The following is a 15606-nucleotide window of genomic DNA, read 5'->3' as shown; positions in this document are numbered from 1 at the left end:
CCTCAAAATGTAGAAATAGTAGAAAATATGGAGTTGGCTTATGCGGTTGTTATTAACGAATGACATAAAGTCCAGTGAGCTAAAGAACCTAGAATCAAAATATAATCACCAGCGTGGATGTACATACAGTTAAAATAGACTTACATCATGTGACCAATACATTACAGTCCGTATAAGTTAATGTACATGGAATTGTATTTGTACATAGATAATGCCGTTGTTTATAGATAATGCCGTTGTTTTGGAGTAAAAGTAAGGTGATGTGAATCATTAATCATATTGATAAGAGTAATAATAGGATTTGGTATACGAGTAATGTGTGATTCATAACACATTATGAATTGTAATATACATTTATATTGTCGTTTTTGTACATACTATTCATGAAATGTTACAAATTAGGGTGTTTGATGCATAATTGGCAGGAGCAGAAGTAATGGGTTACAGTAAATTAGCAGAAAATGGGACCCCTGAGTTAGGAATGGAGTTCAACAGTGAAAAGGATGCGTACAAGTTTTACAACAAGTATGCCTTTAAAATGGGTTTCAGTGTACGTAAAGACTATCTGAATAAAGATAAAGACGGCGTGACCACGTCTATGAGATATAGTTGCTGCAAGAAAGGTGTGAAACGCAAGTACGAATGTGATGTGATGCCAAAGAGGACACGAGCGCCGACGAAAACAGGGTGTGGAGCTAAAATTGTTATCGTGTTGTTTAGAGGGACAATGAAGTACCGTGTGCATGACCTTGTTTTAGAGCATAATCATGAGTTGCACATTGCTCAATGTGCTCACATGATGCCATCACAAAGAAAAGTGAGTGTGGCTCAAGGATTCCAAGTTGAAATAAGCGAGGATGCTGGGCTTTCATTGAAACAGAGCCATGACCTTATGGGAAAGGAAGCAGGTGGGATGGGTAATGTGGGATATACTCGGGATGATCTTAAACGATATCTTCGAACGAGACGGGAAAGGAGCTTGAATATGGAGAAACAGGTAACATGCTGAATTATTTTCAAGAGCAAACACTCGAGAATCCATTCTTTTTTCATGCCGTATAGCTGGACTGTGAAGAACAAATAACGAATATCTTTTGAGCTGATGCAGGAATGTTAATTGACTACAACTTTTTTGGAGACGAAGTCACATTCGACACAACCTACAAAACAAATAAAGAATACCGGCCACTTGGAGTATTTGTGGATTTTAACCAGCATAGGTAAATTGTGATATTCGGTGCTGTCCTTATGTATGATAAGACGATAGATTCTTTTAAATGGGTGTTTGGTACATTTCTAGAAGCAATGTGCGGAAAGCATCCAAGTACCATACTAACCGACCAAGATCACGCCATGGCTGCCGCTCTTTCAATTGTCATGCCTGAAACATTTCACGGTCTATGTACGTTTCACATAAGGCGTAATTTTATGAAACATCTTGGCAATCATTACAAGGAAAATAGTGATCTTCCATACATGTTTGGTGCCTGCATGTATGAGTTTGAAGAAGTGGAACAATTCAATAGGGTGTGGGAGGTGATGGTGAAGAAACACAATCTTAAAAATAATGAATGGCTCTTCGGGTTGTATAGAATTCGTGATAAATGGGCAAGGTGCATGATGAAAGAAAGATGGACCGCGGGAATGCGAAGCACCCAACTTAGCGAAAGCCTAAATGCAGCAATTAAAAATCATTTGAAACTGGATCATGACCTTGTGCAGTTCTTTAGACATTTCAATCGGGTGGTTGATGAAAAGAGACATAATGAACTGATCGCAGAATATGAAATGAGACAAAAGCTCCTCATGGTAGGTTTAAGGCAAACACCTATGCTTGTGCATGCATCAGAGACGTATTCACCAACTATATTTGTTGCATTCCAAAATGAATATGGCGAGTCAACAGCTATGGTTATATTGAGACAACAAGATGCAGTGATGTTTGTGGAGTTTGCGGTCATGAGGTATGATGGAGGACTTGAAAGAATAGCAGTATTCAATCGGAATGATCTAAGTGTACGTTGCAATTGCAAAAAATATGAGAATGAAGGCATTTTATGTAGGCACGCATTGAAGGTGTTTGATACCGTGAGCATAAAAATAATTCCTCCTGAATACATTAAGAGGCGATGGACAAAAAGAGTTCGGGCTGGAGACTGTTTTGATCGACGAGGACAGGAAGTTGTGGCTGATCCTAAAGTAATGATTTCAACTCGTTATCAGGAGCTCGCTCCAGCCATGATTAAGGTCGCAACTCGAGCAGTAATGTCGGAGGACACCAGCAAAGTAGCAATCACTGTCATATCTGATTTGTCAAAGAGAGTTGAGCTCCTCCTCTCAAAAAGCGAAGAACAGCCTTTGCAAAATCAAAAAAATCTGAATATGGAGGAAAGGGATAAAATTGAAATTGTAAATGAAATGGGGGACGCAGTAGTCGCAAGAGGCATTAAAAAACGAGGCGGTGGGAAGAAAAGTAGAGTGATGCGAAGTTGGGTTGATAAATTTGACAGAGTAAAAAGAAAATCTAGATTATCAAGGACTACACAGACTACGGTGTGGATCAAATTTTGGTATTTGGGGAACATTTATGCTAAAACTAAGTTATTGTTATACTATTAACTAAAATTTAGGTAACATTCATTATGAAATAATATTATTGCCGTGTCAATACTGTAGGTCTCAGAATCGGGGCCGACATCGGTTTCATTTGAGGAATACATGTTTATGGGATGCCGTTCATCTACTGACTCTGTTTCGGTTAGTATAAAATGGAAATGACTCTTGCTTTTATTTGGATGTTTCTAACATCATAAATAGTTACATTGATGTCACATTGTGTGGTAATGTTGTTACGACCGTCATCCCTCCTGATATACGTATTTTGTTTGTCTTATACAATGATTTGCCCCATACGAAACTTGTAGACGCATTCAATGAGTCAGACAGTGAATGACCCTCCAAATGCTGTTGCTCCCGATATTGATGAAAGTCAAACGATATGCATACATTTAGTAGTTAAAATATAAACCTTCTTGTTCATGTAGTAGAGCTACTTTTTTTTCTTTAATTGTAATGGTGGGCACCCGAAGGTTGTCAAATCATGCAAATTATGTAGTTAACGTATGCTCGCTTTAATAACGTATTATTTTTTATTATTCCAAGGTCCACCGTTTGGTTAATCAGGAGCCTCCTGCAACTGTCCGTACAGAATGGATGCATCCTAGATTTTCTATTTTTTCCAAACATAACTCCGTCAGAGATGTCTTAATGGTCTGATATATCATTTTTGTTATAATGTCTAGTCCAATTTAACTTTATAAGTGAGCAATATAGGCACTAGTAATGATTTGTTGACAGTCGATTACTTATACTATATAATGTAGGAGGAGCGTGGGGCAATTTCAACACACTGTGATGTTGATGCATATCATGTATTTGCACCATCACCTCAGGTGACAAACTTTTATCGTTACAGCACATATTTATGTAATGTTATTAATTCGAGACTTGGACATCGTATATCATTAATCGTATGTTTTATTAATAATATTTGCTGATTTGCCATTGTTATGCATTTCAGGGAAGAAATAACACACAGGGATTGCAACTACGCGTTGACGTCGTCTCCTCCGAGAATGAGGTTAATGAATGATGTGTAACTATACTTTTTGAAAGAGACATTAAGTGGTTGTCCCAACCTGAGAATGCTGCATATGTACGTTACAAGCAGTTAATAAACTGTTACAATTTATTGACGAGGTTGTACAGGTACCATTGATGTTTCACTCTTTTCAAATTTAGACAAGTAGATTACAATTGTAATCACATCTAGTGTTAGTAGTCATCAATAGTTTGTATTGGGTTGTATAAAATTGTTAGAAAATTATAAAGTTGGTAGAAAATTGAAGTAATTACAATAGAATTGAACGTGTTTTTTGTGATCGGATATTTTTTATTAAATCGACCATAACAGTTGAATGGTTGTCGTAATATGTATACCATTCTACTACATTCAATTGCATACCTTAATAACATATTTATTGGCATAGATCGCACCGCCAAAGGTATGATGTATAAGATAACACAATCTAAAGTATAAATTGTCTTGATTTTGTTACGATGATAAATTTGAATTATTATTGGGCTATTTTTATAAAAACATTATCATTTAGGCCATTTGTTTTGCATCGCTTGACGAATTTAGTGCACCATTGACATGATATATCACAGGCACATCAATTGGTATTACAAGTTTTTAGGTTAATTAAATTATGGTCAAGCCAGGTCACGACCACATGTTGGTAATAGGTGCGCATAAGAAAATGATTCCTTAGAGAACTAATTTGTAACGTTAAAATGAAGTTTTACAATGCAACAAAAAGGAAGAACGAACAGTACACAATGGGTTACAACCAGTTAGGGATATGTTACTGTTACGTTACAACTAGTTACAACTGTTTAACAGGCATGATTAATATCCAAATATGGTAAGCAATTTGTTTGAGTAGAGATTATAATGTGTATAGTTTTATCGCTACCCTGACAAACATTGGATTACATCCCTTGTTATTAGTTGTATCCCATACAATACCTGGGAACGCCGTCATGCATTAAACAATGGGGTATGTACCTTTGAAAGTCATCGTCGCTTGATTCAGTAAAGTCAGATAGGTCAGGATCGGATATAAGCATGGGATCTGCTAAAATGTGCTGAACATCAAAATATTTTCCAATACCATGTCTTTTTGTGGCTTGGATCTCGTGAAACCTGTGAAGCCTACGCTCCATCTACATAACTTCTCGCTGTAGTCTATATAATACGCTTGTATCATTGGCTTGTGGTCCTATAACAAGATCTGCCGACCTTGTTCTTGGGACGCGGAGGCCATGCCAGTGACAAAATACCTCTAATTCCATTTTTCGCTCACGAACAGGCTCTCATATGGGTTCATGGTTCATAACAGAATAACCAGACGGTAGATGATTGTCGACAGTATTTTTAAAAATGTGACCAGCTAGTCCCAGAGAGTTGTTGGTGTTAAGTGGAGCGTTCCTGAACTCGCATTTGGTACCATATAAAATCCTCCCGTCTGGTGTTTCGTACTTGCTGATGGCAATTGTTGGACCCAACGATACTTTTCGTCTTTTTTGCCGAACATTTGATGGTGGGCTTGTATGAGATCCTTCGTTTGTAGATTGCATGGCTATGTTGATACCTACTGCTTTTTGGTTGGATGAATGAAAGGATTTACTGATAAAGAAATAGGTGGGAGAAAAAAAGAGGTAGAAATTTTTAACGAAGCACCTGTTTCAGACCATGCATAGTAAATGGTGTCTTCTGGCAACTTGACCAACTGCTTGCTGTGTCATTTCATGCTGTTCTCCACGGGATAGTACTCTTGGGTGAGTAGATGAAGGCATGGCAACCACCTATTAACAAGAGAATAGACTCAATGTTTGGTCAAATGTATAGTGTGTGGATGAAATAATGGTTCAATTCGATTGAATCATGACCTATACTCCAACAACAATTGGGTCGTGAATACCCAGTTATACGTCAGTCACCTTACTTTTCAAGTGTAACAAGAAGTTACAACCAGCATATGTACGTTACAAGAAATTAATAAGCTGTTACCGCTTATTGATGTGCTTGTACAGGCACCTTGTCATTTGCTTGTATGTTAAAACTTAGATAATTTGTTTACAATTGTATTAATGATAAGTATTACAGATAGTATTATAGGTACTTCAATAGGTAGTACTCCTTCAGTACATAAATGAACTTACAATTGGCGGCTCGGCTTGGTTCCACATGACCACATAATAAGTGACAGTTTCGCAGAAGAACATGATACTTCGTTGAGACAAGTAATTTGAAAGTAGGGTAACTAATATTTAAAATGCAATAAATTTTGATTACGCCATGTACCATTTTGAGTTACAACTAGTTATATATATGTTACAATTTATTACAACTAATAAATTTACAATAGGCAGTTTTTCGTCTTATCTAGTTAAAACTAGTGATATTACAACTAGAAATTTCCTGATATTACAACTAGTGATACTACACCTAGTTAATATCTGATGAACCTTTTCTCTTCTCTTGTTTGTGCAATTGCACTTGGCATAAACAACAAGTCCTCCCCCCAACACATAAAATTTCTTAGACACATTAGTAAGTGTCTAATGAGAATATAAAGATGGTCGATTCAAACCCCAAAACAATTGATGTAGCGAGGCCTTTTCGAACATCTCATTAAATTAGCGAGATCTTCTCGAACATCATACAACCTACTGGCTGCTATTTGGCACCCAAGAACTTGATTTCTGTGTGAACCCTCTATTGATGACACTGCAATTGAAGTTAGAGGCGGGTTGAAGAATACTAATAATAAATTTCAGGCACGGGTTCATTGCCACCCTTCAGTAGAATGATATGGGAAGTGTGAAGTAATTTAAAATGAAAAATGTTTGTGCAGTAATGAAAGGTGGATGAAAAAATTTTTGTTGTTGAGGGATATACTACTGCACCCGCACCCTTTTATAGTCCGCCGGATCCGAACAATGTGCTAAAATATCACTGGACAATGCATTCCAGGACAAACAATTTTGTCATGACAGTGGAAGCTGTAGAGTTTGATGCATGCCATTGAACTGTGTCAAATCTGTTCAGACAAAAAAACAAATTATGCAACTTTTGTCATGAAATGACCTATACACCAATATTAAGGGTCACGTGGATAAAGAGTTACACATCAGTGGCCTGTACGTTTCACTATGTACGGATTGTATTACAACCAGTTAGGTGTATGTTACAATTCATTATAACTAATGAATTTACAATCAGCAACTTTTCGTCTGCTCTATTTAAAACTGAATAATATTCCAACTAGATATTCCCCGATGTTACAACTAGTGATAATACAACTAGTTAATATTCGATGAAACTTTCCTTTTCTTTTGTTTGTGCTATTGCCCTTGGTAGAAACGATGATTCCTCCCACTGACACATTAAATTTCTTAGACACTTTATTAAGTGTCTATTGAGAATAGTTACAATGATCGTTTCGAACCCCAAAACATTGGGTAGCGAGGCCTTCTCAAATATCTCATTAAAATAGTGAGATCGACATTTTTGCATATGAGGCCAACTAGTATATCACACTGAGCAGAGACTGTAGACTCACATGCAGTGCTTGAACCATGTCGGATAAGTTTCACTACATACAAAGCGACAGATTTGTAGTACCGACAGTGAATATACATGTTACGTGCCGTTTCTAATCGTTTACAGGACAGCAATGTTGTCCCAAATATGGAAGCATCATGATGGGTCACATGCTGCTAGTGAACTATTTCAAATCAATTCAGACAATAAAATAAATTTTGCAGCTTTTATCAGGTTCTGGTCCTGTACACCAACTTTGAGGGGGTGGAAGACTACTAATAATAAATTTTGTATTCGGGTTCATTGCCACCCTTCAGTAGTATGAAATGGGAAGTGTGAAGCGGAATATAATGGAAAGTGTAAACGATAATGAAAGGGGGACGAACAAACTTTTGTTGTTGTGGGATATAAAACTACAACCGCGCCCTTTAATAGTCCGCAGGACCCTCCCAATGTTCTAAAATATCAGGGGCCAACGTATTTCAGACCAACAATTTCGTCACGACAGTGGAAGCTGTAGAGTCACATGCAGCTGGTGAACTATGTCATGATTCATTTTGGACAATAAAATAAATTTGACAGCTTTTATCATGAAATGACCTGTACACCAACATTAAGGGTCATGTGGATATAGAGTTACATATCAGTGACTTGTATGTTTCACAATGTGCATACACAGTTACACTTTGTACACGTAAGTAAGAAACCCCAAAACAACAGTGTCTTGGCCAAGATTCATATGTGTAACACTCTATACCCTTGGTTCCGTAATGTAAGCTTGTTTTAATCCACAATTAGACAATTAATTAGTGCTTGTTGACTGTAACTCTAAAATTACTTCAGACATTAGGTGTCTAGTAATAGATTTACGGTATGTAGCACTAGAATTTTCAGACATTCGATATCTAGCACCAGATTTGCGGTGTATTTGGATGAACAAGATCACTAAATGCTGCCTTGTCGAAAATACCAGGAAATGCCGCATATGTACGTCACAACCTTTTAATAAACTGTTACAACTTATTGATGTGCTTGTACAGGCACCTTATCATGTTCCTGTATGTTAAAACTTAGACAATTGGTTTACAAAATGGTATTAACGATGAGTATTACAGATAAACTTTCAGGCACTTCAATAGGTATTACTCCTTTAGAACGGAAATGAAGTTACAACTAGCAGCTCGGTTTGGCTTCACACGATCACATAATAAGTAACGGTTTGGCAGATGAAGATGATACTTCGTTGGGACAACTAATTTGAAAGCGGGGTAACTAATATTTACAATGCAGCAAATTGTCATTACGACATGTACATATTGAGTTACAACCGGTTAGGTGTATCTTACAATTCATTACAACTACTGAATTTGCAATCGGTAGCTTTTCGTCTTCTGTAGTTAAAACTAGTGATATTACAACTATAAATTCCTAGATGTTACAACTAGTTAATATCCGATGAACCTTTCCTCTTCTCTTGTCTGTGCCATTGCCCTCGGTACAAACAATAAATCCTTCCCCCGACACATTAAATTTCTTAAACACTTTATTAAGTGTCTATTGAGAATATAGAGATAATCGTTTCGAACCCCAAAACAATTGATGTAGCGAGGCCTTCTCGAACATCTCATTAAATCAGCGAGATCTTCTCGACCATTATGCAACCCATTTATTTTTTTTTGGCTTCCAAGAACTTGGTTTCCGTGAGATGCACTCTATTCATGACACTGGAAGTGAAGTTGGAGGGAGGTAGAAGACCGGTAATAATATATTTAATATTCGATCCATTACCACCATTCAGTAGTATGAAATGGGAAGTGTGAAGTGAAATAGAATGATGAAAAGTGTAAACAATAATGAAAGGGGGACGATCAAAGTAAAGTTGTTGTGGGATATAAAACTGCAACCGCGCCCTTTTATAGGCTGCAAGACCCTTACAATATGCTAAAATATCAGGGGCCAATGCATTTTAGGCCAACAATTTCTTCACGGTAGTGGAAGCTGTTGATGGCACAAGCAGCGCCTGAACTATGTCAATTCATTCCAAACAATAAAACAAATTTTACAGCTTTTATCATGGAATGACCTGTACACCAACATTAAGGGTCACGCGCATACAGGGTTACACATCAGTAACCTTACGTTTCACTATGTGCATACACAGTTACAGTCTACACGTAAGTTAGAAACCTTCGGCAACATTTTTTTGGCCCAGGTCAGATGTGTAACACTCTATGGCCTTGCTAAGTTTATGACACAAATTTACTACCTCTGTGAGCGATTCGTACCTCCTTGTAGACACCAAATTTTTGGTGTAATTTCATTTACTATTTATTTTTAGTTTTTTATTTTGTCGTGTTAGTTTTATTCGATTTTTAGTTTTTAGTTTATAGTTTTATTATTTTTAAGTTTTTAGCATAGAATTTCTCGAAATGAAAAGAAAAGCATTCAAAAAAAATATGTTTTAATTTAAATTCAATGTTTTCTTGGAAAAAATGGAAAAATGAGAATGAAAATGAAAATGAAAAATGAAAAAAAAAAGTGAAAAATGAGAAAAATGAAAAATGGAAAATTGCAATTTTTGTTGTTTATCATTTTAGTTTTTTAGCCAATGTTAATTAATTTGTTGTTTTTTCTTCTTAATTTTATTATTATTATTATTATTATTATTATTATTATTATTATTATTATTATTATTATTATTATTATCATTTTTGTTAGATTATTTATAAAAAAAAAAAAAGCCAAAAGCTGCGTTTTTGCCGCAGCTTGCAAATGGAAGTTGCGGGAGGTCCTGGGGGGAATTTTTGGCTGAAGAGGCCAGGTGTCTAGGACACCTGGAGGGGGGAAGATGCATCTAGAAGGGAGCTAGGGTATTGAGCAAGAGAGAGGAGAGGATCGGACTGCTAGGAAAAAATCAGGAAAAAAAGAAAGAAAGGACGAGAGTTTTTGGGAGTGGAGTGCGTGAGACGGCGTAGGAGAAAGAAAACAAAAGAGAAAGGGGGGAACTTTGGGAAGAAGGGAGGATAGCAGTAGGATAGAGAGAGAGGAAAAGAGGGGCTGCGAGGCTGAGGAAGAGATCAAAGGAGCCAAATAAGAAAAGGAGGCAGCTTCGGGGGTTTGAAAGAGAACACCATTGGGCAAGGAAACAATGAATACCAGTGGCGGCGGGGAACGAAGCAACACCATAGAAGGAAAAATCTGGTTGGGTGCTCCTCAAAGAGCAAAAGAATCACTGGAGTTGTTCATCCTCACGTCCGTCACTGCCTTCATCGAGGGAAAGCATCATCACTCGTGACTGGGGGATCCGACTGGCCTAGCTTCTTCGCCAAGCTCTGCGAGAAGAGGAACATCGAAGGTCCTATTGTCGATATTGGCTGTGGTGGTGGAGCTGCCGTTGCTGCTGCTGAAGGTACAAATTAAAAGGCAGTGGAACAGGTAACTTTCCACCCTTTTTCTTGTTTATTTCCATCTCTAAATGGAGCCCAACCTGCTAAGCGGGAATTTTGGTTTTTGGTTCAAATTGCTGAGTCTCTGCTAAGTCAATATGCATCCATCTGGCGTCTGATTTGGCTAAGCTAGAGTTTTGGTTTGGTTAAGGTTCTCGTTTGGTTTGTTTTCTTTTATTTGGATCTGTTAGCATTTTTGATTGACAAGATTGCTAGTTTTGGTTTTAAGAATGAAAAATCTGTTCAATGTTGGATGTTTGTGAGAATGAGAATGAATGTCTACATGGATTTGTGTTTCAAACGAAGCTTTGGTTCCTTTCGGTTTCATGATGTGGCGACTGCCATTCACACGGAACTTTTGTTTTGCTCACTTGCTGTTTTTGTGCCTAGTGTCGTTTCTTTTTATCATGTTCCTCTTGCTGTGCGCAAATCACCTTGGGCAGTAAGCTTTGACCAGCAATGCTGAAATGTTAGCTGCTCCAAGCAGGTCTTTTTGCTGCATTTTATGTTCAGTTTCTTATTAGATTTTTCGGGAGATAAATCATTGCATTTGGGTGATAATTAACAACACGGGTAGGGAGCTATAGCATGGAGGTGGTAGATAAATCAATAAGCATTCTTGCCCATTACTTCGCATGATCAGCTTTCGGCTTGCAGCAGAAAATTGCAGCAAGAATGGGCTAGTTTACTTAGCTGTTGCAGAAATTTCCACCGTAGCCTTGCATGAATGTATTGTTCAAGATTTCTTTTTTTTGCATCAGTTCTTCCCCTGTTTGAACTCCTTCCCATGTCTTTGCTTGTTGGGATATCAAAGTTTGGATGAAGAAAACTTTGGTTAAGGCATATGTTTGAATATAAATCTGGTTTTGGAAGGTGAAACTAAGAAAGGTTGCAGCAGTTTCGTTTTTTCAAATGTTTGCACTTTCTTTCCAGAATTTTTGCATGAGATCTTTTAAGTTTTCTGCCTGTTTGGATGATGATAATGATGTGGTTGCTGTCTAGTTTAAAGCTGAGTTGAGTTTTGGGTTGGCAAACAAATGGGTTTTTGTGTTTTTTCTGGTATGTGTTTGAAGCTGTCCAAGCTTGCGGCAAAAATTTGCAGAAGTAAAGAAGATTTCAGTTTTCTACGTAGCATGCATGAAATAATTCTTCAAAATTGCCTCTTAACCCCCTCAAGTTTCACCTTATGCTATTATGACCCACAAAATTGAGAAAACTAATCAATTGGGTCCCTGTGATTTTTGCAGCAATGCATTATGGCCCAATTACATTCCATGTTCTTGCAATTAGGTCCTAAGATATTTGCATTTGAACTATTACTTGCCTTTTGCTTTGCCCCCGGACCCTTGAAGTTCCTAAAAGTGTTTGATTAGGCTTGAATGCTTGGTTAGTGTTCACATTTGAGTCTTTGGCAGCCCTAATGTTTCAATTCAATTGCTTGCTTGCCTTCATGGGTTACCATGTTTTGCTAAGGGGATGCTTAATGCATGGATTTGTGAACCTTGTGACTAAATGAACTTGAGGTGACCCATTTTCCTTAATTTCCCTAAATAAGTTGATTAATTGACCTTTTCATGCTCATGGACCTTTTGAGTTCTAAAATGTTTCATTTGGCCTTGAATGGTTGATTAATGCTTGCATTTGGGTCCTTGGTGGATTCCTTTATTGGAAATTATGTATAGTATGATTTCATTTAAATTACAATTAAGAGAGTTTTGGTGACTTTGTTATACTTTACTATTTGAGGTACCGTGACCTTTTTATTGTTTTGAAGCCATTTTTCTTTCATTTGGACATCGTTCAAAGGGGGCGGTATAATTTCTTTTCTCCCTTTTGTGTCTCTCCTATGTGATCCAACGTGCTAAGTGAATTGCATGTCTACTTTGCTTTCCTAGCCTCTCCTTATTTCCTTTCATTTATTCCATTTATTTTTTATTTTTATTAATGGGGTATGTGTACACCTCTTGGCTTGTAATAGATAGGGTGTAGCAAGTAATTTGGTCCATTTTCCCTTTCCCTTTTGTTTTAGTTAGCAAATGTAATGGTTGCATGCCTATGTGTTATATGTTAAATGTTTTATTAGGATTTTGCATCTAGTCAAGCATGCTAAATGTTATGTGCTACGTGTTTATAAGTGATTCGCATGTCTACTCGCTTTTTGTAGTGTGGATGAATGGAATGGATGAATGTACGTCACCACACTAGTCCAACGCTAGTTGTGGCTTCTTTTATCGTTTCCACTAGTTCAACGCTAGTCGGAATTCATAGGAGGGGCTAGTCCAATGCTAGACCCAATAGGTTTTTTTTTCCTTTTTCATGAAATGCATGATCACCACATATCACGCATTTTTCCTTAGTTTATCATTTGGTATGTTCCTCAAACCCCTTCCCCTTCACTTTAGGACTTGCATCTCATGCTAGTTAGGGTTCATTTGCGTGAAAATCCCCTCTTGATAAGGGAAACGAGCGAGTGTGGCTACTCGATAGCCTTAGCACGCTAGTTTCGCCTTCTAATCAAAGGGAAAATAGAAGTCGAAAAGTTAGGAGTCAACCCCCCGTACCTGACTTGTTGCATTCCTCTAGGGTCATACTTTCATTTTTATCATCTACATACTCTTTTAACCACATTTTTTCACATTTCTCAAAACCATACTTTCTCACTACATTTTTCCTATCACGCGCTCATTTTCACCTCACAAATGGAATTCCACTTTACCTTATATATCTATTATTCTATTTTCACACACTTGCACACAAACACTTGGATTTTTCATACAATTTCACACTGCACCTTTTCATACACTTGCACACAAACACTTGGATTTTTTATACAATTTCACACGTTCACCTTTTTATACACTTGCACACTTGCACTTTAGCCATCATTTGCATTAATCGACCTCTATAAGGTTTTCCTTTATTGGCCGCCACAATTCATGTGGTTGGGACCAAAAACCTTACAAGAGACATTTTAGAATTTAGGTTTGCATTTTTTCCTTCTTTTTGCATTCATGTAGTGCATCCAAATGTAATAAATTCTTTGGTTAAAACAAGAAAAGCTTTGATTAAATCATGCAACTAGCCTTGGCTAGGTCAAAGGGGTGCCTTGGATTTTATCCTTGCCTTCCCCTTTGTCAAATGTGACTCCCGAACCTTTTTCATTAGTTTACGTAGATTAGGAGTCGTTTAAAAAGGGTTTCTCACTACTTTTCCCTATTTTTCTTTAAAAATACATTTTTTAGGTGACTTGGTACACCTTAACTCATTACCAAGTGGCGACTCCGTATTTAGTTTTAAAAACCCTTTTTAAACTATAATTTTGGGTCAAATCGTCGCATTCTCAAAAGCCCATTTAGACCCATTTTTCTTTTAAATCACGATTCATTTTCCAATCACAAAAATACATTTTTAAACCATTTATTTATTTATCAAAAAATGGGGCGCGACAGTTGGCGACTCCACTGGGGACTTGAGAGTCCGAGCAATCGATTTAGTCAATTCTTTTCTTCTTTTAACCTTTTCATTTATCACATTGGATGTTTAGGATTGCATTTTTCCCTTTTTTAGGATTTTTGCATTTCGCGTATCAACTCACTTCCTCACACATTCGAATTTACCCTTTTTAGGGTCATCCGGTCGATTTTGAATAAATCGTCAATTCATTTGACAAATTTACCCTTTTTAGGGTCATTCGGCCGATTTTTGAATAAATCAATAATTCAATTGGCCAATTTACCCTTTTTTAGGGCAACCGAGCCGATTTTGAATAAATCAAGTTTCGTTCAATCTATTTGATCAATTTACCCTTTTTAGGGTGATCTGATTAATTTTGGATAAATCAAATGTCATTCAATTCATTTGACCCGTTTCCCTTTTTAGGGTAATCCGGTCGATTTTTAATAAATGGTCAATTTCATTTGACCAATTAAGGTTTCGATGTCGAAATTCAAATATGAAAACTTAGTCGATTTTGAGAAAACCATCCTTTGCATTTGATCAGTTGGAGTTTTGACCCGTGCTTCACTGAGAAATTTGTCAACGAATTCCAATCTCTTCGATAGGAAGTTCGTCAAAGTCAAACCTGTGCGTTTTTGCAAATTCTTGTATCAATCAAAAGTGATCAATCCCTCCGGACGAGGTCCTCGTTTTGACAAGTGTCTCTCGTCCCTCCAATTGACCAAATTTTTCAAAAATTATTTTCACTCAATGAGTTGATCAGATCCATCAGGTATGGTATAGTGCCTATCTCAGAGGATTGCATTTTCATGCTAGGCCTACCCTTGGCACAAAAAGGGCTCCCCCCGTAGGACATGCATCCGATTTTTTTAGATATTTACTAACTCTTGTCTTTTTCTTTTCCTTTTCTTTATTTTCTTGGAATAACTAAGCAAGAGTTAAATCTAAAGGCAATCTTTTCAAAAATTCTCAGGTAATATTTAAACATAGCTTCTCGTCGAAGCCCCATCATAACACGATCCCGTAGTCAAGCTCAAAGGAGTCGTGTAAACATGAGTTCACAACCGGAACAAGCAGATAGGTCTACTACTACCGCTCAACCCGAGACTGCGAGTTTGGGGGTTCAGTTGACTGAGATGCTTACTAAGTTTGGTGAAATAGCATCTGAAATGGAAGCGCAAAAGAAGTTAATCGACGAGCTCGTTAATAGCGGAGTGCAGCCCGAACTGGCGCCCATCAAACAATCGGAATCTGAACCATTTGTCATCCCTCCGACTCAAGCCACTGTTGCTCCATCTTTCCCTATTCCAACCGAAGGAACTTTCACATACCCCACCATACATTTGCCGTACACTTACCCTCCTGATCCTTCATTTTTCCCCACTTACATGCAAGGTCCACAACCCCAACTTACTTCAAACATACCACCAGAGCTACATACTTTCTATCACACTGCTGCTGAGCCATTCCTACCCGACCATATCGTTCAAACCAAGCCAGAAATGGGGGAATCTTCCGCTCCCGTTGATATAA

The 15606-nt window shown here is 37.4% G+C and overlaps 1 protein-coding gene across 1 annotated transcript; it reads left to right on the top strand.

Annotated features, from left to right (window-relative positions):
• Nucleotides 1-436: 436 nt before the first annotated feature.
• On the top strand, nt 437-3652 carry LOC113722482 (protein FAR1-RELATED SEQUENCE 5-like). Its single transcript, XM_072062666.1, has 7 exons — nt 437-997; nt 1261-2553; nt 2677-2757; nt 2925-3011; nt 3163-3270; nt 3384-3452; nt 3581-3652. Exons 1-7 carry the CDS (start codon nt 437-439, stop codon nt 3650-3652), a joined length of 2271 nt encoding a protein of 756 aa, XP_071918767.1.
• The last annotated feature ends 11954 nt before the right edge of the window (nt 3653-15606 follow it).

This window comes from Coffea arabica, chromosome 8c, assembly GCF_036785885.1.
Source record: "Coffea arabica cultivar ET-39 chromosome 8c, Coffea Arabica ET-39 HiFi, whole genome shotgun sequence".
In the NCBI taxonomy this organism is placed as follows: domain Eukaryota; kingdom Viridiplantae; phylum Streptophyta; class Magnoliopsida; order Gentianales; family Rubiaceae; genus Coffea; species Coffea arabica.
The sequence above is the reverse complement of the archived record's forward strand: the minus strand, read 5'-3'. Positions and strand labels throughout refer to the sequence as shown.